Raw genomic sequence first — 24,747 nt, 5'->3', positions numbered from 1 at the left:
TAGGCAGGGACTCTGTCTCTCTGTTGTATTGTACTGTCCCAAGTGCTTAGTGCCTATGCACACAGTAAGCACTCAGTAAATATGATTAAATGAACAAATAAATGTAATTCTTTTTCTGTGCCTCAATTCCCTCAACTGCAAAATAGGGATTCAGTACTTGTTCTTCCTCCTACTTAGACTATGAGCCCTATGAAGGATGAGAGTATCCTGTATTCATTCATTCAATCGTATTTATTGAGCGCTTACTCTGTGCAGAGCACTGTACTAAGCGCTTGGGAAGTACAAAGCGCTTAGGAAGTACAAGCCGTATCTACCCCCAGCACTTAGTACAGTGCTTGGAATATTGAGACTGTGAGCCCTGGGTGGGACAGGGACTGTGTCCAACTCAATTAGCTTGTATCCTCCCCAGTGCTTAGTACAGGGCCTGGCACATGGTAAGTACGTAATTAATACCATAATTATTAAATACCACAGTTATTATTATCATTACCTGGACTAGTGGAAAGAGCACTTGGTCAAGTTACTTAATTTCTTGGGGCCTCAGTTTTCTCATCCTCCAGACTATTAGCTCATGAATAATAATAATATAATAATAATAATAATAATAATAATAATAATGATGGTATTTGCTAAGCGCTTACTATGTGCCAAGCACTGTTCTAAGCACTGGGGTAGATACAAGGCAATCAAATTGTCCCACATAGGGTGGGCTCAGTGTTAATCCCCATTTTACAGATGAGGTAACTGAAGCACAGAGAAGTGAAGTGACTTGCCCAAAGTCACACAGCTGATAAGTGGTGGATCTAGTATTAGAACCCATGACCTCTGACTCCCAAGCCTGTGCACTTTCACCTAAGCCACACTGCTTCGTTGTGGGCAGGGATTGTGTCTACCAACTCTGTTGTACAGTGCTCTGCACACAGTAAGTGCTCAAGGATTATGATTGATTGATCTATAAAATAGAAATTCGGTACACTTTCCCCCTACTACTTAAACTCTGAGTCCAATATGGGAAAGAGATTATGTCTGACATTAGTTAATGAGTAATTTATTTATTAGCTCAAATCTACCCCAGCGGCTGGTACCATTGTACCATTCTACCATTGGCAGATAGTGAACACTTAACAAATACCACAATTATTAACTATTATAAACTACCTTAGGGGTAGTTGTAGTGCTTAGGGGATGTAGACTCAAGGGCCTGAGAGATGCAAGACGGAGGAAAACTAGGATGGGGATGTGAGAGATTAGTCAGCGAAGGTTTTCTGGAGGAGATGTGTTTACTCCCCAAGCTTCAGGGGGAGTACCTTTAGTTCTCTAAAGGTATTCATTAATTCCTAGTGATTGACTGATTCTGCTAACTGTTGGCTTGCTATCTCTGGAGGTGGTGAAGGTAGAGAAGAAGCAGTGCAGACTTTTGAGTTCCTGCAAAACCACCGCCTATTTATTTCTGATTTATTTTATTTTGTTAGTGTGTTTGGTTTTGTTCTCTGTCTCCCCCTTTTAGACTGTGAGCCCACTGTTGGGTGGTGACTGTCTCTATATGTTGCCAACTTGTACTTCCCAAGCGCTTAGTACAGTGCTCTGCACACAGTAAGCGCTCAATAAATACGATTGATGATGATGATGATGATCAGTAGCCAAAGTTGTCTGGAGTAGTTGGAGAAGCTTATGGCTAGGGGCTGGAAAGTTGCCTTCCTCCTGCAGTTTCTGCTGTGCTCTGTGGTGTTTTGCTATGAAAAAAAACCCACTTTCTTTTTCTTCCCGAAGTAAAGAGAAGAGATGATATAACCACCTCCAGACAAGATGATGCATCACATTGTTTTGGCCAGTGGTTGAAACCTCTTTCCTGAAAGCCTTTTGATTTTATTGGCTTTTTAGTGATGAAACTGTCCATATTTCTATTTCTCCCTTTCCCAGAGTCTTGAGGAGGTGCTGATGAATAGGGAAATAGTCAAAAAGCCGTTGGGGAAAGAAGCAAAGACCATGAATAATCTCCACACTTGATAATCAGCTCCTAAACGATGGAATGTTGACTCTACTTTGTTTTTCAGGATAAAATTATGAGTTCCCTGTGCTGTTGAGATGGACAGTGAGAGTACTGATGCCTTAATAGCTTGTGGGGCCAAGTCCTAAAAGCATTTTCTTAAAAAAAAAAAAGAAAAACACTTCCTCAGAGCAGTTTTTAATATGTTGGACTTGGACGGGTGGTGTCATCCACCACTTTGAGATGTTGTTTCTGGCCAATGACCATTGGTTATTTCTCCTGAACATAGGAAATGAGTGAGCCACTGGAGGAATGCAGATAAGTGTGTGCCTAGTAAGTGAGGTAAGCCGTAAATAAGATGAAAGAGGCCAAGCATGATAGAGAAACATATCTGGTAGAAGCTGTAGTTTGAGAGTGTGGTTTTATTTTATTTTTCCTCTAGAAGGAATGCTTTTTTTTTTTCTGAATCCTTTAATTCACAGCTGCCTCTTAAGTGAGTTGCCACTTAGGGTGGACATTGGCAAAGGTTTTATGACGCATCCTCCACTGTAGCGGGCAAGATGTGTGTGACCAGTCCATGAATTGTAGCCATTGCTGAGGCTTGGTTTTCCCACCCTAGAACTTCCTCCTATCTCTCCCACCCTTCTGTTCCCAGGGTGCCTGATACCTAAGGGGAAGAGAGTGGTTGTAGGGCATAGGAAAATGGTAGCTATTTCAGGGTGACCATTTCTTGTGGCCAGCGTCTGGCAGAGAGATGTGCTTGGCCACATTTGCTGGGGCCTTCCAGTGTCTTGGACAATTAAATTAAAGAGTGAAGGAACTGTTTGGTCACCTGATGCGTAGTTCTGCTCCCTGGCAAGACAGAACCTAAAGTAGCGTGGCCCAGTGGAAAGAGCCCGGGCTTTGGAGTCAGAGGTCACGAGTTCAAATCCCGGCTCCCCAATTGTCAGCTGTGTGACTTTGGGCAAGTCACTTCACTTCCCTGTGCCTCAGGTACCTCATCTGTAAAATGGAGATTAAGATTGTAAACCCCATATGGGACATGGACTGTGTCCAACCAGATTTTCCTGTAATCTGCCCCAGTGCTTAGAACATTGCCTGGCACTTAGTAAGCACTTAACAAATACCACAAAAAAACACCAAAGAATGATTTTTCCATTTTTTAAATCTCATGCTGTCCCTGTATTCCACAATCAGGATATCCATCCTGTTGAAGAGAGAAGGTAGCTAAAGGAGTGAGAGAGGAAATAAGCACATGGTGTTTGCTCAATAAACGTACTTATTTATTGACAAGGGGAACGTGGAGGAATCTAGCAGAGCAAGGAAAAGGGAGCTGGTATTAATGAGTGGGGCATGAGGAGAATAATTTTTTTAATGGTATTTTTAAGGGTTTACTGTGTACCAGGCGCTGTTCTAGGCATTGGGATAGATACAGGCTTATCAGGTTGGACACAGTCCAAGTCAGGATTATCTTCAGCATTTAACTGCATAGGGAGAAAATCCTACAGGCTTATACAGAAGGTGAAAATAGAGAAAAAAACAAGTGAAAGGAAGGGGTAATCATCATATTGATGATAATAATGGTATTTGTTAAGCACTTACACCGTGCCAAGCACTGTACTAAGCACTGGAGTGGATACAAGCAAATCAGGTTGGTCACAGTCCCTGTCATTCATTCATTCAGTCAGTCAGTCATATTTATTAAGCGCTTACTGTGTGCAGAGCACTATACTAAGCGCTTGGAAAGTACAGTTCAGCAACATATAGAGACAGTCCCTGTCCAACAACGGGCTCACAGTCTAGAAAGGGGAGTTAGGCAGCAAAACAGAACAAGTAGACAGGTGTCAATACCATCAAGTGCTTTGCACATAGTAAGCGCTTAATAAATGCTATCATTATCAAAATAAATAGAATTATAGATATATACACATCATTAATAAAATAGAGTAATAAATATGTACAAATATACGCAAGTGCTGTGGGGAGGGGAGGGAGTAGGGCAGAGGGAGGGAGAAGGGGCAATTGGGAGGGGAGGAGGAGCAGATGATAAAGGGGGGGCTCAGTCTGGGAAGGCCTCCTGGAGGAGGTGAGCGCTCAGTAGGGCTTTGAAGGGAGGAAGAGAGCTAGCTTGGCGGATGTGGGGAGGTAGGGCATTCCAGGCCCGGGGGAGGACGTGGGCCGGGGGTCAATGACAGGACAGGCGAGAACGAGGTACAGTGAAGAGGGTCCCACATGGGGCTCACAGTCTCAATCTCCATTTTACGGACAAGGGAACTGAGGCCCAGAGAAGTAAAGTGACTTGCCCAAGGTCACACAGCAGACAAGTGGCAGAGCCGGGATTAGAACCCATGACCAACTGACACCCAGGCCTGAGCTCTCTCTACTATGCCATGGCGTGCTTAGTTGAACAGGCCAAAGCCCATGTCGTCATCCGACTCTTCCAACTCCTCTTTCTTCTCTTCCTTCTTCTTCAGGAACGGGGGATGGTGGCAGGGGGCTGACACAGATGGAGTCTTTGGGGGCTGAGGGGTGTGGCGGCAGGGGGCTGACAGTAAGAGAAGGAAGGAAATGTAGAAGAGGAGGGGGTGAACAAGGTTAAGAAGGGGAGAAAGTGAAGAACAGAGATGGGTGAGATAACGAGAGAGGAAAGGGAATGTGAGGGGAGCAAAAAGAAGAGGAGAGCAACCTCAGACTCACGGTGCCTGCCTCGCAACGAAGTACCAATGCCGAACTTCTCGTAGGCACCAAAGCCTAGATTTTCAGGCTACTGACCACCTGATATTCAAAACCATCCAAGAAATGATCATGTTTAGAAACTCCAGCTAAGATCCAGTTTATAGCTCTGTGAAGACCCAGATAATCCTGGCTAAGCCATATTCCCAAGAAAGAAAATGACCAAAGTGAAGATGTAATCACTATTATCAGTTTGGAAAAGTAACAACAAATACAAAAGCTGAGTTTATAGGATGATTTTTATTTAGCATGTCTACCAATTCTGTTGTACTCTCCCAAGCACATTGTACAAAGCTCTGCACGCAGAAAGATCTCAGTAAATACAGTTGACTAAATACAATCGATTGAGGTTAAAAGCTGTGAATGCAAAGTTTGGTTTTCTAATTAGATGAAAACAGTCACCATGTGGTTGCTCACATGCTCACCTTAAGACTTTACTTGGAGGAGGTAACTGAAAAGGGGTTAGCATAAAAACAACTCCACATTAGCTCATCGTCGTTTCCCTTTTAACTCAGGTATAGCTTTTAAGCAGAGAGAAATACATTACCACTTGGAAGCCTTCTTCTGGTGTGGTTACAATCAGGAAATGATCACACTCACACAGCAGTCAACAGATCAATGGTGATTATTGTTGTTATTATTATTATTGTACTTAATAATAATAATAATAATGATGGCATTTGTTATGCGCTTACTATGAGCAAAGCACTGTTCTAAGCACTGGGGGGATACAAGGTGATCAGGTTGTCCCATGTGGGGCTCACAGTCTTAATCCTCATTTTACAGATGAGGTAACTGAGGCTCAGAGAAGTTAAGTGACTTGCCCAAGGTCACACAGCAGACGTGGCGGAGCTGGGATTCAAACCCATGACCTCTGACTCCAAAGCCCATGTTCTTTCCACTGAGCCACGCTGCTTCTCAGTAAGGGTTGCTGAGTGCCAAGCACTGTTCTAAGCACTGAGATAGATTCAAGTTAATCAGGTTGGACAAAGTCCATCCCACGGGGGCCTCCCAGTCTAAGTGTGTACTGTGTGAACAGCTCTGTGCTAAGCGCTTGAGACAGTATGCTTCCCTCTAGACTGCAAGTACCTTGTGGGCAGGGAACATGTCTAGCAACTCTGGTATATTGTACTCTCACTAGCACTTAGTGCAATGCTCTTTATGCAGTAAGTGCTCAATAAATACAATGGAGTTGGTAGACTCGATTCCTACCGTCAGAGTTTACAATCAAAGTATTAATCAATGGTATTTATTGAGTGCTTACTATGTGCAGAATACTGTTCTAAGTGCTTGGGTGAGTATAGTACATGAGAATTAGCAGACATGTTCTCTGCCCATAATGTAAGTAGGTGACCAGGTCACTGGGGGTAAGGAATGAGGGAGGTGTGGGGGACAGGGGGCCTGAGGAGGGATTTAAATGTCTGGAACAGCCGGTGAGGGGGATAGGCATGAGCGTCAGTAAGACTGGAGAAATAGCTTTTCCGGGCTGAGGAGAGGGCAGGTTTAAAGCATGCAAGGATGAACTTGAAGTGGACAAAGTTGACATGATTTCCACCAGCAGCTCTGTGACCCAAGCACAAGAGTGAAGGAGATGGACTTTGTGGGTGATTCAGGGCTGTGGGTTATTCTCCTTTGGTCTCCTCCTGATCCAATGCCTAATGCTGCTGCTAGGAGAGACTGAAATCCTTTACTTCCTCCCTTAGGAGGGATAGACTGTAGAGTGGATATGCAGCCATTCATTCAATTATGTATATATATATATATATATATATATATATATATATATATATAGGACCATCTCTAGATGTTGCCAACTTGGACTTCCCAAGCGCTTAGTACAGTGCTCTGCACACAGTAAGCGCTCAGTATATATGATTGAATGAATGAATGAATAGCACTACTAATAATAGTAAAAAGCTGTATATATGTTTGTACATATTCATTACTCTATTTATTTTACTTGTCCGTATTTATTCTATTTATTTCATTTTGTTAATATGTCTGGTTTTGTCGTCCGTCTCCCTCTTCTAGACTGTGAGCCCGCTGTTGGGTAAGGGCCATCTCTAGATGTTGCCGATTTGGATTTCCCAAGCGCTTAGTCCAGTGCTCTGCACACAGTAAGCGCTCAATAAATATGATTGAATGAATGAATTAATAGCACTACTAATAATAATAAAAAGCTGTATATATGTTTGTACATATTTATTACTCTATTTTACTTGTCCATATTTATTCTATTTATTTCATTTTGTTAATATGTTTGGTTTTGTCATCCGTCTCCCCCTTCTAGACTCTGAGCCCGCTGTTGGGTAGGGACCGTCTCTATATGTTTCCAACTTGTAGTTCCCAAGCGCTTAGTACAGTGCTCTGCACACAGTAAGCGCTCAATAAATACAATTGAATGAATGAATGAATATGTATTGAGCGCTCACGGTGTTCAGAGCACTGTACTAAGTGCTTGGGAGAGTACAATACAATGATAAGCAAACACATTTCCTGCCCACAATGAGCGTACTGCAATAGTCTTCATTCTTTTCTTGGCAGGAATGTAACTGATAATTTCATTTTACTTTTAACTGTGAACTTGTCCGAATGTGTAATGTGCAGTAATAATAATGGTATTTGTTAAGCGCTTACTATGTGCCAAGCACTGTTCTAAGCACCGGGGTAGACACAAGGTAATCAGGTTGTCCCATGTGGGGCTCACAGTCTTAATCTCCATTTTAAAGATGAGGTAACTGAGGCACAGAGAAGTTAAGTGACTTGTCCATAGTCACACAGCTGACGAGTGGCACAGCTGGGATTAGAACCCACGACCTCTGACTCCCAAGACCGGGCTCTTTCCACTAAGCCAAAATGAACAAAAAAACCCCACCACTTAAACCAGAGAGACCAGAGAGTAAGATCACCCTCTTAAGCAAATGGCAGCTTACCAGAAGTCTTTGCCACTTCCACATTGTGTTGTTAAAAGCTTTACTGAGGTTGATGGGAATGATGATCAGCAGTGTGCTAGATGCTGGGAAAAAAAGGCATACAATTTTGTCCTTCCCATTGCTTCTCTGACCAATAAGTTGGCATATTATGGGAAGAAACAGAATCAAAATCAGAGAGTTGTTACAAGAGCACTAAGAATGGCACAGTTGCTTTGGAATATAAATCAAGCTCCCTTGTGGAAGTTAACCCTGGCATAACACTTTCTGGAAAGGAGTTACAATTGGAATTAGTGGTAACCCTAGTCATTGGGCCAGTGTATTAATCCCTTGTGTAGATAATAGCCAGCTATAAAGAAATTTGCCAGCTGACTTTGGGGAGAGTTCTTCAGACTAGCCACCTAATTCAGGTCTAGGATTACCGATTCCCTGAGCCTCTGTGGTGCACAGGAGGTGTGTCAGGGTGGACTGGAGTGGACCATCTTGGCTGGAACAGCTACCAGTAGCTATGATTCCTGCATCTGCTCCTGTAACAGCAATAGCAAGAGGAGGTAAAAAGAGAAACCAGCACATTCATTCATTCATTCATTCAATCAATCATATTTATTGAGCGCTTACTGTGTGCAGAGCACTGGACCAAGTGCTTGGGAAGTACAAGTTGGCAACATATAGAGACGGTCCCTACCCAACAGCGGGCTCACAGTCTAGAAGGGGGAGGCAGACAACAAAACATATTAACAAAATAAAATAAATAGAATACATACAAATAAAATAAATGAATAGCATAATAAATATATACAACATATATACAGGCAATGTGGGGAGGGGAAGGAGGTAAGGCGGGAGGATGGGGAGGAGGAGATGAAGGAGCTGGCTCGTGGCTGTCCTTATGCCCCATATCTGGCGAGGCAGTGATGCTAAACAAATCATGTGGCGTACATATACACACACTCACACACTCAATGTCCTACTAAATGCACATATCATTAACTTGTTTCTCCCCTTGTTAATCACAAACTCCTAAGTCAAGGGCTTACAGAAGCAGCGTGGCTCAGTGGAAAGAGCATGGGCTTTGGAGTCAGAGGCCATGGGTTCAAATCCTGGCTCTGCCAATTGCCAGCTGTGTGACTTTGGGCAAGTCACTTAACTTCTCTGTGCCTCAGTTACCTCATCTGGAAAATGGGGATTAAGACTGTGAGCCCCATGTGGGACAGCCTGATCACCTTGTAACCTCCCCAGCGCTTAGAACAGTGTCTTGCACATAGTAAGCGCTTAATAAATGCTATCATTATTATTATTAAGGGCTGCTAATAAGTAATATTTATAGAAAATATTTAATTACCTGTTTAGTATAAATGGGTATAAAATACCTATTTGGTATGAATAGGTATAAAATATACATCTATTTTATTATTTCCAGTAACACCCGAGGGGAGCTCAGTGAATGTTTGCTGAAGCAAAAGGACAGTTGGGGCTCCCCCCCAGACAAAGAGTTAAGTTCCTGAAAATCACCACACTCGGCCGATATGTTTTGGCAAAGTCAATGGGTCGATGGGAAAAAGAGTTACATTTCTATTCCATTAGGTAACAACAGTAATTTGGCTTGAAAATGCTGTGCAGAACTAATGCTGTTCTAAAATTAACTTTGGGCAAGGAAGTTAGTTTGGTCGAGGATTAATGTGCGCACTAATTTTGGTTGGACAAATTTTCTTTTGACCAAGTGTGGGGTGGTGGAATTAGTTTTGCGAGATGCTCATGCTGTGCAGAATGAGTAATGTAAGAAAACAAGTGTTTGATCATTTTCAGCTGAGAAAGCAAAATATGACTCCATGAAGTTAAAAAAATGGACTCAGGGAATTAAATGAAACTTTAAAAAATATCATCAAAATAAACTTTGGCACGGTGCAAATTTTGCAGTGCTCTGCACACAGTAAGTGTTCAATAAATACAACTCATTGATTGATTGGATTGCAGAAGGACCAGTATGCTCTCAGGATGTGTTGGGACTGCCAGCATGGCTTAGTGGCAAGAGCACCGGCTTGGGAATCAGAGAACATGGGTTCTAATCCCTCCTCTGCTACTTGTCTGCTGTGTGACCTTAGGCAAGCTGCTTAACTTCTCTGTGCCCTCACTTACCTCATCCGGAAAATGGGGATGAAAACTGTGAGCCCCACATGGGACAACCTGATTCCCTTGTATCTACCCAGGCGCTTAGAACAGGGCTTGGCGCACCGTCAGCGCTTAACAAATACCATTATTATTAAGCAATTAGTATAGTGCTCTGCACACAGTAAGCGCTCAATAAATACGATTGAATAAGTGAATGAATGTTCCAATAAGTTGAGGCTGCACTAATTAATTTGGAAAGAGAGAAATAGAGTTGTTTGCCATGTCCTCAACCTGGACCTCTAAATGTTCAGGAAATAAATCCAACTTGTTGTTGGTAGCAGAAAGTGAGCCCTGTGCAGAACAGGGACTGTGTCCAACCTGATTTGCTTGTGTCCATTCCAGAGCTTAGTACAGTGCCTGGCACATAAGAATAAGAATAATAATAATAATAATAATAATAATAATGGTATCTGTTAAACACTTACTATGTGCCAAGCACTTTTCTAAGCACTAGGGTAGATACAGGGTAATCAGGTTGTCCCATGTGGGGCTCACAGTCTTAATCCTCATTTTACAGATGAGGCAACTGAGGCACAGAGAAGTTAAGTGACTTGCACAAGGTCACACAGCAGACAAGTGGCAGAGGTGGAATTAGAACCCATGTCCTCTGACTCCCAAGCCCGTGCTCTTTCCACTAAGCCGCACTACTTCCTGTAGTAAGCGCTTAACAAATACAGTAATTACTGTTATTAGAAGGGGAAGCTGTCAGCAAGAAAATATAAACTCTAGTGGGGTCCAAAGCCACTGATAGTGTATCAGTTGTTTTTTTCTATTGTTAATGACTAAATCAATGGTATTACTTACTGAGCACTTACTGTGCGAAGTGATTGGGGGGGGAGGTATAGAATAATAGAGTTGGCAGACATGATCCCCTGCCCTCAAAGAGCTTACAGTCCAGCAGGAGAATTTACAGTCATGTGCTCTATATGCATGCGAGCCAAGGTATGGCGTTAACTCATGGAGAAATTCCATCGGGTTACTGTCACAGGATGATGATGGGATCTTTTCAGTTACGGTTTGTTTTGTTTTCTTCTCAAGGGGGACTCTCTACAAGCCGGAGATGAGTCACCATTTTCCGACTCTGTTACCTTGGAGCAAACTACAAGTAACATTGGTGTGTCAAGTGGACGTGTGAGCCTGTGGATGCAGTGGGTGCTGCCAAAAATTACTATAAAATTGTTCGCTCCAGACCCTGGAAACAAAGGCACAGGTACAGGTCCAATTTGCTTCTCTATTACTAATTATTTCCTTTTTAAAATAAAGGAATTAGAACATAGTAAGCGCTCAGTGAATACGATTGACTGACTCAGTTTCCTAATCTGTAGAATGGGGATTAAAGACCTGTTCTTGATCTCCTCTAGATTGTGAGATCCACTGTGGGACAGGGACTGTAGGTAACCTTTTCAATGTCTATCTACCACAGTGCTTAGTTCAGTGCTCGGAGCTTAGTAAGCACTTAATAAGTGCTATAATGGTTATTATTCAGTTAGCTTTAACAAATACTTTGATAAATTTTAGAATCACAGGAAAATCACTTTGAAGCATCAGTGTCAAGGAAGATAATTATCACACCTTTCCTCCAGTTAGTCAGTAATATCTACTGAGCAGCAGTCATCCCATTGCCGTTCTTCGAAGTGGAGCACTGAATTGGATGGAATTTAACATATTGCTTAGGGATGGCATTTTCTATGCCCGGGTGTGTGGTCAGAAACAATCCTTTGGCAATGACAGGAAAATTTTGAGAGATCGCCGTTTGACCCCAAGATTTAGATGAGGACTTTTTGTCCTTATAAGCTTGACTGTGGGACATGGATATTTATGCTCAGGTTTTACTTCTTATTTTAGAAATCTGCATGGTTACTGAACTAGAAGATCTCAGTGCCTCAGTTGATGTCCAGGACGTGTATACCAAAGTCAAATGTAAAATAGAAAGCTTCAACATAGATCACTACAGAAGCAGGTAAACTTGGATCGTATTACTCTCTTGGTGGCCAAGAGTGAAATGAAAAGATTGGGTTTTTGTAAAGTACTTTTTTTCTTTTGAATAAAGAAAAATGTATAAATAATGACACTAGCGTAATGATCACTGTTTCTACAACGATTTACAAATCGGCTTGCTCCCAGAGTAGTTTTCAGTTCATTATTCTTTGTATATTGCCTGATTGTGAAATGTAATTGCTCTGTAAGCTTTGTTGTAGAAAACAGGGTGGTCTATTTAAAAAAGAACCTGTGCCATGTTGCCATCCCGAATAATGCATCATGTTAAATGCTTATAGGAATTTCCTCAGAAAATAAATATGATTGCTCTCGCACTTGGGTCTTTTCTTCTCAACCCAAGTACTCTTTATGAAGTGGCACTCCAGGGAACAATAGTTAATCTCCATTAGCGGTCTTCAGGCACTTGTGCTGGAGAAAGTGTACTAAGATAATGTTAATTATTTTCCAGTCAGTTACTGTGGAGCGTATTGCCTCACTTGGGACAAAACACACCGGGCTCTTTAAAACATTCCTAATGTCATTCCAGTTCCTTTACCCTCCACTCTCCAAGTCACAGCCTAGAGACTTCTGTAATGGAAACTTTCCCCTTCACTTGTTCTTTCCTCTACACCCACACCCTTCTATCCCTTCCTCTTTCAATCAATCAATGGGGTTTATTGAGTGTTTACTGTGTGCAGAGCACTATAGTAAGCACTTCGAAAAATACAGTACAACAGATTTGGAGGACACGATCGATCCCTGCCCACAAAGAGCTTACAGCCTAGAGCTTTTGTCTCTGCTTTTCTTCTCTCCATTTCATTAGTTTCTCCTAAAAGCCTCCTCTCATTTTTATAAACAGTCAATAAATACTATTGATTGATTTCTTCCTCCCACTTCTTCATTCTATCCCCTTCCTTCCATTTTCGTAGCCCAGTCTCCTATTTTCCTTCTCCATTTTTGCAGTTTAGTCAGAAAAATAAAGTTCCTTTGTATCATAGTTGTAGGTATGAGACCACTGAAAGTTATTCACAGCAAGAGCAGCTCCAAGTTTTCCTTTGTAAATTTTCCATCAAAATTGTGACTCACTCCCACTGTTTTGTGAGACCTAAGGGGATAGAGTAAAAAATGCAGTGTTAGTGTGGGAATCATATCGTTATTTGGAAATTCCATAGTAGTTTCCTAATGAATTTTTCTCCAAGGAAAAGCAATAGAATACTTTTTTAGAAGTTGTATTGAAACTCTTTGTTTCTGATCATTTTAAATAGAATAATTTAATATTCTAACACCGGTTAATTTCTTAATGGAGCAAGCATATGCACTGAATGAATAGTTTATGGCTTGGCCTTTTGGAGTTTAAAAATATCCAGTTCTGGAAAGGATTAATTTGTATTTTTACTGTTCATCACTCACATTGACATACACCATTTTATGTTAGTAAAGCACTCATAAATATAATTATAAAACATGGTGACTTTTTTATTCAGAAGATGAAAGTTTATTACAGTATGATTTCTCAATTCACCATTCAGAATGTAATTGGTGGTACTGTGTTAAAAGTCATTCTCAGCAAATATTTACTTTGGTTCATTCCTAATGAGGTTTTTCCTTTCATCAAAATAATTTCATTTGCTTGTTTATCCTTAGACACTTTTTAGAACTATTGAAGATCCTATGTCTTTAGTAAAGTGTTGATTGCTTCTTTGAAAATATGGTCGTTGTAATTACCTTGTTTACATTGTCAAAACTATCTTTCAATTAAGAATACTAATTGTTTGCATAATAACTATTTTAAGTTCAGAGGAAAAATGTCTAAATGATGTGAACTCAAACAAATTGCATAGAATAGATAAGGTGAACATTATGTTTTCCAGGCCAGGGGAAGGCTGGCAATCAGGACATTTTGAAGGAATATTTCTGCAATGCAAAGAAAAACTTGTGGTGAGACTCACTTAGTAAATACAATTTTTGGTAACTCTGTATTGTTAACCAAACTGTCTGTCTTTGTTCTTGGATGCAACAGGTAGGATGCTTACAGGATTTATCGTACCAAGTAGACTCCTTTTACCTCTTTACCTCACAGCAGACTGAAATGGGTTTGCAGTCTGCTGTGAGGTAGAGAGGTAAAATGAGTTTCCTTTTGAAGTTGAATTGTTTCTGTCTGAAATTCATTCATTTTAATCATCACCTCCCTGTGTACCGAACAAAAAGCTAAAAGATAAGACAGGGTTGCTTTAATTTAATCTATTTTTGAATTCTGCAGTCTAAATGCCCCAAAACTATCCTGTGTAATTCCTTATCCCTGAGCTATTGCTGAAAGATAAAATTGATTTAAAAGACAAAATCCATTAACCATGGTTTTACAGAGAAAGGTCCAGGCCCAGGCTGTATCATGCAGCCGCTCAGGACTACGCAGACTTTAAAGCAGAATTGTAAATCCAAATTGATTTTGCTTATGGCTTTTCATTGCTTTTTGTCTCTCCACCCTCTCTCTTCCTGTTCACCACCTCAAGCCTTGGGGAAGAGTGTTGGTCTCTGGGGCAATATGGAGGTGTCTTCCTATCCTGTACTGACAAGCTGAATAGACGCACCTTGTTGGTTCGACCCGTCAGCAAGCAGGACCCTTTCAGTAATTTCTCTGGCTTCTTTCCTTCTGTAAGAAACCATTTTAAAATTATGCAACAGAACTTCCATTAACCGAAGCCAGACAAGGGAATTGAATTCCCCGTGCTAAAGAGCGCTCTGTCATCCCAAGTGATACAATTTCATCCATAGGCAGGTTTACGTTGACGCTGAATCCTGTTGCCTTCTTTCCCTTTTGTCATTAAACAGTCATAATGGACACATGCTTAAGGAAGTACCCGTTTTTGGCCACTCTTCATTAGGTTGATGGACCTGTTATATGCCAATGACTCTGAGAGCCAAGTGTTTCAATTAAGAATATCTTGAGCGCCAGAAACCTGTGTCTAGGAGGGCAATCATCTTTTCCTGGAGTTGGGGTGGTAGAGGTGAAGGCTGTAGCCTTGCTTTACCAGATTTGGGGACAGTTGAAACCGAGAGACCCACCGTGACTCCTGGAGTCAGTGAGGAGCCAGCTGGAAGAGGAGCTCTCACAATAAATAAATACTCCACTTGGATAGTTGCTCAGTGTGTGGTAGGCCGTGATGGGGAGTGAGCGGTCTCAGGTGCCTGGAAGCCACCCTTCATGTTCCCATCCTCCATGTTCCCATCCTCCAGATGCATTTAAGAGAAGCAGTGTGGCCTAGTGGAAAGTTCTGCCACTTAACAGCTGTGTGACTTTTGGACGTTACTTCTCTGTGCCTCAGTTACCTCATCTGTAAAATGGGGATTAAGACTGTGAGCCCCACGTGGAGCAACCTGATTACCTTGTATGTCCTACAGTGCTTGGCACGTAGTAAGCCCTTAACAAATACCATCATCATCATAACGTTTTTATAGAGGATTTGTACGTGTGAACGCACACACACACACACACACTCTAAATAGAATTAATTCTGTTTTGTTTTAAATACCCAATATTCTTTTTTTTTTCCCTCTGGATGTGGATATTGAATGGGTGTTGGTACTGCCAAGACTTTTTTTTTTTTAGAAATGCAGCTTTGCAACCTGTTCATACTTAAAAGGCGCAAGTTGAAAAACACAGAGATTGTTCAATAAATGTTAACAGAGCGCCTCATCTTTCCACTCCAACCCTGTCCATTCCTAGACTTTCATATTACTAGAGAAGCAGCGTGGCTCAGTGGAAAGAGCACGGGCTTTGGAGTCGGATGTCGTGGGTTCGAATCCCGACTCCGCCACATGTCTGCTGTGTGATCTTGGGCAAGTCACTTAACTTCTCTGGGCCTCAGTTACCTCATCTGTAAAATGGGGATTAAGACTGTGAGCCCCACGTGGGACAACCTGATCACCCTGTATCCTCCCCAGCGCTTAGAACAGTGCTTTGCACATAGTAAGCGCTTAACAAATGCCAATTATTATTATTATAGGCAGCACCACCATCCTGTATCAGAAGTCCATCATCTTGGCATTATTCTTGATTCATCTTTCTCATTTAACCCACATATTCGGTCTGTCATGAAAGCTGGTCAGTTCTACCTTCATATCATCTGTTGAATCCACCCCTTCCTCTCCATCACCCAAACTGGTACTATGCTGCTCCAAGCACTTACCATAGCCTTCCTCAACTTCTTTGTCAGCCTCCTCACTGACCTCCCTGTCTCCGATCTCTCCCCACTCCAGTGCACTTCCCTTCACTCTGACTCCCAAATCATTTTTCTAAAGCATTCATTCAGTTCGTGTCTCCCCAGTCCTCAGAAACCTCCAGTGCCCGTCCACCCATCCCTTTGTCAAACAGAAACTACTTACCATCAGTTTTAAGGAGCTCAATTAGCTCTCTCCCTTCAATTGTACATCACTGATCTCCTGCTAATGGTGTAAGCTCTCAATAAATACCACTGATTGATTATTACAACCCAGGCTATACACTTTACTCCTCTAGTGCTAATAGAGAAGCAGTTAGAGAAGCAGCGTGGCTCAGTGGAAAGAGCCCGGGCTTTGGAGTCAGAGGTCATGGATTCAAATCCCAGCTCCGCCAATTGTCAGCTGTGTGACTTTGGGCAAGTCACTTAGCTTCTCTGTGCCTCAATTCCATCATCTGTAAAATGGGGATTAAGACTGTGAGCCCTCCCATGGGACAACCTGATCACCTTGCAACCTCCCCAGCACATAGAACAGTGCTTTGCACATAGTAAGCACTTAATAAATGCCATTATTATTATTAGTAATAATAGTAGTATATTAGTAATATTATATTAGTAGTATATTACTACTACTACTAATAATAATAATACTGATGGTATTTGTAAAGTGCTTACTATGTACCAATCAATCAATCGTATTTATTGAGCGCTTACTGTGTGCAGAGCACTATACTAAGCGCTTGGGAAGTACAAGTTGGCAACATATAGAAACAGTCCCTACCCAACAATGGGCTCACAGTCTAGAAGGGGGAGACAGAGAACAAAACCAAACATATTAACAAAATAAAAGAAATTAACAAAATAAAATAAATAGAATAGATATGTACAAGTAAAATAAATAAATAAATAAATAGAGTTATGAATATGCACTGTTCAAGCAGTGTTCTAAGCGCTGGGATAGATACAAGGTCATCAGATTGTCCCACTTTGGGCTCACAGTCTTAATCAGCGTGGCTTAGTGGAAAGAGCACAGGCTTGGGAGTCAGAGATCATGGGTTTGAATTCCGGCTCTGCCACTTGTCAGCTTTGTGACTCTGGGGAAGTGATTTAACTTCTCTGTGCCTCAGTTACCTCACCTGTAAAATGGGGACTAAGACTGTGAGTCCCATGTAAACGCTTAACAAATACCATTATTATTATTATTGTTACATTTTACAGATGAGGTAACTAAGGCCCGGAGAAGTTAAGTGACAATGCCCAAAGTCACACAGCTGACAGGTGGCGGAGTCAGGATTAGAACCCACGACCTCTGACTCCCAAACCCGTGCTTTTCCATTAAGCCACACTGTACTTGATCCCACCTTTCTCACCACCGACCCCTTATCCACGTCCTTCCTCTGACCGGGAACTCCCGCACTCCCATGAATGTCAGACCACTCTCCCCATCGTCACAGCCCGACTAAAATCACATCTCCTCCAAGAGGCTGAGTAAGCCTTATTTTCCTGATTCGCCCTCCTTTCTGCATCGCCTAGGCAATTGGCTCTATGCTCCTTAAGCACTTTGATATAAACCCCACCGCTTGACCCCCAGTAGTTGTGTGCATAATCTGAACCCTAGCTGTAATTTATTTCAATGTTTGTGTGCCCTTCTAGATTAGCTCCTTGTGTGCAGGGATTGTATCTACCAACACTGGAGTATTGTATTCTTCCAAGGGCTTAGTACAGTGCTTTACACGTGGTAAACAAAAAATAGCATTGATTGATTGATTGGAAATTTTAGAAAAAGATTATAGTCCTGAGAGTCAGAGAACCAGGGTTCTAGTCCCTGTTCCACCACTTGCACCATTTGCCTGCTGTGTTACTTTGGGCTAAGTCCCTTAAATTATCTGTGCCTCAGTTTCAGTAAAATGGAGATTCAGTACCAGTTCTCCCTCCCATTTAGACAGTGAGCATTGTGTGGGGCAGGGAGTGTGACCCACCTGATTAATTCATTCATTAATTCATTGTTGCATTTATTGAGTGCTTACTGTGTGCAGAGTACTGTACTAAGCGCATGGGAAGTACAAGTTGGCAACATATAGAGACGGTCCCTACCCAATAATGGGATCACAGTCTAGAAGCAGCGTGGCTCAGTGGAAAGAGCCAGAGGCTCTGGCTTTGGAGTCAGAAGTTGTGGGTTCAAATCCTGCCTCTGCCAGTTGCCAGCTGTGTGACTTTGGGCAAGTCACTTAGCTTTTCTGTGCCTCAGTTCCCTCATCTGTAAAATGGGGATTAAGACTGTGAGCCCCACGTGGGATAACCTGATCACCTTATATCCCCCCAGCGCTTAGAACAGTGCTTTGCATGTAGTGAGCACTTAACAAATACCATCATCATTATTATTCTTATTAGAAGATTAATTGTATCTGCCCCAGCGCTTGACACACAGTAAACACTTAAATATCATTATAATCTCACCGCCCACCCAGTAGATTTACAGCCAATGTCACGTGCAAATTGGTACTACCAAACCATTTTCTTGGATTTTTAATGACTTTCAGAATATCCCAACCAGCAAGTTCAGTCATCAGATGTAACTCATTAGGATTTTTTTTTTTTTGGTCTTTTTTTGTTTGATTAAACAATAGGTAGGGATAGCATGCCTTGCAGTTTACTTAAAGAAATTAGTAAAGCATTAATAAATCCCTTTATTCTTGGGTTTAGTGCACAAGAGTATAACATGTGTATGTAGTTTACATTTATAAACATTGGATTTTAAGGCAGAAATAAAAATAGTTTGTGTTTTGAAATGTGTTTTCCAAAATCCCAGGCATATTGTCTCTCTAGCATTAGACGTGTTGGCTGTGAAACACAGCGCTCATGTTAATGGAAGTTCTGTTTGGGTTGATTTTTTTTCCATGTTAATGTTGGTGTAATACAATCTCCTACTTTTGTTTGTTTTTTTTCTTCAACTTCTGCTTCCGAAAAAGAAAACTTGTTTACTAATGACTAAATCCTTCTTGATTACCCTGTTTTCTTTACCATATGTTCTTTCAACATTCCAAAATTAAAAAGGGTAAAATACTAACAACTCTGAATAAAGTGTGTACTCTTATCTTAAAAAATATCTTTATGAAATAAGATACAGAAATGTTGAAAGAGCTTTATTCAACATTTAAGAATGTGGTGGCATTCTTAATGCTGCTTTAGCAATTAATTGGCATCTTATCAACTAGGTATAGGTTCTGCCAAAATAAATGTTATAATGTATATTTTAAAATATTTCGTTTCATAAAAGCTAGTGAAGTTTCTTCATATTTTCTATAATTTTGTTCATTAATAGTAAGGGTTTTAGAAATAAACACTGCCATTACCATAGCCTTTTATTTTTTTGTCCCGGAAATCCTTCAAAATGTAGAGATTTTGTCCACCCAGAGCCAAACTCTGTGTGTTTAATGGAATACAGAAAAATGATTATACTTGAAGGAATTGTAATTGATGTTCTTCATAAGTCCTTATTGAAAATTATGTTTTGTAAAAAGTATTTTAAAGACAAGGGTTGTGGACAGCCTAGATTCACAGAATGAAAAGTTGAAAGGAATAGAATTTTAAGAAACAAAGTAGTTTGTTGATTTTTTGGCCTTATGTTATCCTAGCACCGTACCAAAATCAGGGTTTTACTGATGTGCAAAATAATACTAAAGCAGACTCTTTGATTTGTCAGTCAGTGTTACTTCATCTTAACAAACATCATGGCCCCTTGAAAGTTATTGCATCCCAGATCCTGGGAGATCCTGTTTAAGTTAAGCCCTTCTTTATTGCATTATCAAAAGTTCACTTGGAAAAATAACCTACGAGGCTTCATTTGCTTCCTGCCCCATGGTCACAAAAAACAACGTTTAAAAGGGTGCTAATCTCTAGAAAAGAGTTCAGTAAGCATCTGTTTGGTTGTTTTTGTTAAAGTCAACAGTCAATCAGTGGTATTTAGTGAGCGCTTACTCTGTGCAGACGATTATACCAAGTGCTTAGGAGAGTACAATACAGCAGAGTTAGCAGATACTGTAAGCTTTTTTTGTGGGCAGGGAATATAAGCCTTTATTGTATAGTAAAATCTTTCCTTCAAAGACTTCACAATCTGCATCTTGCAAATTATGAATGCCGGTTAGTAGTACTGCATGTACAGGAAATGTGTATCACGCACAATCAACAGGCCTTTATTACCTGGCTCAAAAGCATTTCTAACAGAAAGAATAGGCCTAGTGAGCTAATTATGATAAATGAATGCATTAAAGTGAGAAAAGTGTAGAGGATAATCACAATGTTTTCTCTTTAAGATGTTTATTTGTCTCTTCATAACAAAATATTTCTTGTAATTTCCTTTTCTTGGAACAGAGCACCACAAAACTTTTAGATGGCTCACATCAGCAGCAGCATGGATTTCTCTCTCTTACATATACAAAAGCTGTAACTAAAAATGTCAGGCACAAGTTAACATCACGAAGTGAACGAAGAAGTTTCCACAAGTTATCCGAAGGCCTAACGGATGGTTCTCCTCATTTCCTTCACGAGATACTTCTTTCAGCCCAAGCGTTTGATGTTGTTCTGTATTTTCCCTTGCTCAGTGCAATTGCAAATATATTTCAAGCGAAGCTCCCCCGGACACAAAAGGAGAAGAGGAAGTCTTCTGGTCAGCCGATGAGGACTCACACTCTCACCTCCCGCAGTTTACCGTTGATTTATATCAACACGAGTGTAATCAGAGTTTTTTTCCCCAAAACTGAAGAAAGTCAACGTACTATTAAAGGTACTGTACCTTCAGTTTGTTACTATGCATGGCTTTTGAATGCTTTCCTGTGGCACCTTTTTAGGGTATTCTGGGGAAAGTAACTGCATGAATGTTTCGGTGATTGACTATTTCATTCATTCAATCGTATTTATGGAGCGCTTACTGTGTGCAGAGCACTGTACTAAGCGCTTGGGAAGTACAAGTTGGCAACATATAGAGACGCTCCCTACCCAACAACGGGCTCAAATGAGATTTGCACTTAGAGTCAATTTCTGGACCTCTTGGACTCCAAGGCCCAGAAGTAGAAAGCTTAGGAGGATGATAACAATTATAGAAATAATGTGGGCAATTTGTGTAAGGAACCCAGTTCTCCTGATCACAGGAGTTGAGGCGTATACCATTATGAAGCAATTTATCCATCATTTTGAAAGAGACGGTACCTCCTCAAATGATATGAAGGTAGAGAATTCCTTGTTCGCTTTCCATCTGTGGAGTAGCCAAGGGACAGGACTTTTCAATCATCATCATCATCAATCGTATTTATTGAGTGCTTACTATGTGCAGAGCACTGTACTAAGCGCTTGGGAAGTACAAATTGGCAACATATAGAGACAGTCCCTACCCAACAGTGGGCTCACAGTCTAAAAGAATCACTTATAGAACTTATAGAACTTGTGCAATTCTCTGTCAATGTTTTGAGCTCCCTGGAGTTCTTGCTGAGCTCTTGGAGAGCTCAGTAAGAAGCAGTTCAGAAGCCCTCTAGACTGTGAGCCCGTTGTTGGGTAGGGACCGTCTCTATATGTTGCCAACTTGTTCTTCCCAAGCATTTAGTACAGTGCTCTGCACACAGTAAGCGCTCAATAAATACGATTGAATGAATTAATGAATGAATGAAGCAAACAGAAGCTGTTGTTGCTGCCACAACTGCTGTTACCATAAAGCTTTTCTTACTTTGAAGTACTCTCAATCGTGTCTGATTGAGAACTTTTGCCAAAGAATACTTCATTCATTCATTCAATAGTATTTATTGAGCGCTTACTGTGTGCAGAGCCCTGCACTAAGCGCTTGGGAAGTACAAATCGGCAACATATAGAGACGGTCCCTACCCAACAATGGGCTCACAGTCTAATACTGGAGCTTCTAGGATGACACTGGTCCTCCAACTCCCTACACTTCCCAACTTCCCCACAACCTCTTCCACCTGAAAAAAAGGTGAATTGTGCCGTTTGCACTTGTGAGAAAATATATTTGCTTCACCCCATGTATTGTCCTCTAAAATACCACAGTCGGATAATAATAATTATTATAGTATTTGTTAAACTCTTACTATCTTCTAGACTGTGAGCCCGTTGTTGGGTAGGGATTGTCTCTATCTGTTGCCGAAGTGTACTTTCCAAGCGCTGAGTACAGTGCTCTGCACACAGTAAGCACTCAATAAGTACAATTGAATGAGTGAATGAATGTGCCAGGCACTGTTGTAAGTGCTGGGATAGATACAAGATAATCAGTTTGGACACAGTCCCTGTCCAACCCAGGGCTCACAGTCTTAATCCCCATTTTACAGGTGAGGGAACTGAGGCCCAGAGAAGTGAAGTGACTTGCCCAAGCTCACACAGCAGAGGAGTGGTGGGGCTTGGATTAGAACCCATGACCTTCTGACTCCTAGATGCGGGCACTAGCCAGTAGGCCAAGCTGCTTCCCAAGGCATTATTGGTGTGGTATTGAGTAAACGAGTCAGGAGAAAAAATATTTTAATAACAATAATAATGGCATTTATTAAGCGCTTACTACGTGCAAAGCACAGTTCTAAGCCTTGGGGAGGTTACATGGTGATCAGGTTGTCCCCCGGGGGGCTCACAGTCCTAATCCCCATTTTACAGATGAGATAACTGAGGCACAGAGAAGTTCTTACCAGTATCTACAATCATTACCGTCAGCAGCAGCATCAGTCTTTAGATACGTGGCAACATTAGATAGACATAGAAGACCTGATCTCTGTCCTGGAGGCACTTTTAATCTAGAACAGAATAGAAGCAAGTGTAAGAGAGTAAGTATAAATGATGAAGACAAAAGTGGGAAAATAAATATAACATCTGAAAACAGATATGCATATGACAGAGTTAATAGGGTGACATGTCCAAGTTGTATTGTACTTTCCCAAGTGCTTAGTACAGTGTTCTGCGCACAGTAAGTGCTCAATAAATACTATGGAATGAATTGTGACATTTTTTTTCATGGCATTTATTAGGCGCTTACTATTCATTCATTCAGTCGTATTTATTGAGCACTTACTGTGTGCAGAGCACTGTACTAAGAGCTTGGGAAGTACAAGTTGCCGACATATAGACGGTCCCTACCCAACAGTGGGCTTACAGTCTAGAAGGGGGGGACAGACAACAAAACAAAACATATTAACAAGACAAAATAAATAGAATAGTAAATTCATTCATTGAGTCATTCATTCAGTCAGTCGTATTTATTCATTCTGTGTAAAGCACTGTTCTAAGCGTGGGGAGGTTACGAGGTGATCAGGTTGTCCCACGGGGGGCTCCCAGTCTTCATCCCCATTTTACAGATGAGGCAACTGAGGCACAGAGAAGTTAAGTGACTTGCCCAAAGTCACACAGCTGACAAGTGGCGGAGTCGGGATTTGAACCCATGACCTCTGACTCCAAAGCCTATGCTCTTTCCATTGAGCCACGCTGCTTCTCTATATTAAACATTTGTGATGTTTACTATAATGTTTACTCATGTTTACTATGAGTTAAGCACCATAGTAAGTGCTAGGGTTGATACAGTATATGCAGATCATACGTAATTCCTTGTTTCCTTGGGGCTCACAGTCTGAGGAGTTGAGAGAACAGGGATCAAATCCCCACTTAATAAGGGAACTGAGACCCAGAGAAATTAAGTGATTTGCCCAAGGTCACACAGGGGACAGTGGTGGAGGCGGGATTAGAAGCAGAGTTGAGAGATTGAGAAGCAGCGTGGCTCAGTGGAAAGAGCCTCTTGGGAGTCAGAGGTCATGGGTTCTAATCCTAGCTCCGCCACTTGTCAGCTGTGTGACTTTGGGCAAGTCACTTCACTTCTGAGCATCAGTGACCTCATCTGTAAAATGGGGATTAAGACTGTGAGCCCCCCAGTGGGACAACCTTGATTAACTTATATGCCCTCAGTGCTTAGAACAGTGCTTGGCACATAGTAAGTGCTTAACTAATACCAACATTATTATTATTATTATTATTATTATTATTATTATTATTATTATTGTTATTATTGTCATTATTATTAGAACCCAGGTCAGAGGACTCCCAGGTTGGTGAGGATTCACTGTGGAATGCTTTTTTTTTTAAAAAAAAAGTTGCTTTTTAGGAGGTCTTTGAAGGTGGAGAGGGATGTAGTTTGGCAGGTTTGATGAGGGAAGGAGAAAGCAGGGCGTCAGAGGCCCGAAAGTCCTTGAATGACTACAGTTTAGGAAGTTAGCTAGAATCTTTCTGCGTGGTTTAGTGATGATGATGATGGCATTTATTAAGCGCTTACTATGTGCAAAGCAGTGTTCTAAGCGCTGGGAGGCTACAAGGTGATCAGGTTGTCCCATGGGGGGCTCACCATCTTAATCCCCATTTTCCAGATGAGGTAACTGAGGCCCAGAGAAGTGAAGTGACTTGCCCAAAGTCACACAGCTGACAATTGGCGGAGCCGGGATTTGAACCCATGACCTCTGACTCCAAAGCCCGGACTCTTTCCACTGAGCCAGGCACTGTACTAAGTGCTGGGGTAGGTACAAGCAAATCGGGTTGGACCCAATCCCTGTCCCACAGGGGGCTCATGGTCTTAATCCCCATTTTGTAGATGAGGTCAGAAGGACCTGGGTTCTAATCCCAGCTCTGCCACATGTATGCTAGGTGGCCCTTGAGCAAGTCACTTAACTTCCCTGGGCCTCAGTTACCTCATCTTAAATTTCATTCA

At 41.4% G+C, this 24,747-nt stretch overlaps 1 protein-coding gene across 2 annotated transcripts in view; it reads left to right on the top strand.

Moving 5' to 3' along the window:
• The window catches only part of VPS13B (vacuolar protein sorting 13 homolog B), a 1,018,523-nt gene that overhangs the window by 535,978 nt on the left and 457,798 nt on the right, over nt 1-24,747 (top strand). Inside the window, exons 25-28 of one of the 2 annotated variants that reach the window (XM_038744561.1) lie at nt 10,858-11,029; nt 11,665-11,779; nt 14,307-14,448; nt 20,385-20,796. In XM_038744561.1, the coding sequence (XP_038600489.1) occupies nt 10,858-11,029; nt 11,665-11,779; nt 14,307-14,448; nt 20,385-20,796 (841 nt within the window). Of the gene's footprint in view, nt 1-10,857; nt 11,030-11,664; nt 11,780-13,667; nt 13,735-14,306; nt 14,449-20,384; nt 20,797-24,747 lie in introns of both variants that reach the window. The other variant, XM_038744562.1, reaches the window with a different exon arrangement.

This window comes from Tachyglossus aculeatus, chromosome 4 (genome assembly GCF_015852505.1).
Source record: "Tachyglossus aculeatus isolate mTacAcu1 chromosome 4, mTacAcu1.pri, whole genome shotgun sequence".
NCBI classification, from domain to species: domain Eukaryota; kingdom Metazoa; phylum Chordata; class Mammalia; order Monotremata; family Tachyglossidae; genus Tachyglossus; species Tachyglossus aculeatus.
This window is presented reverse-complemented; position numbering and strand designations above follow the sequence as displayed.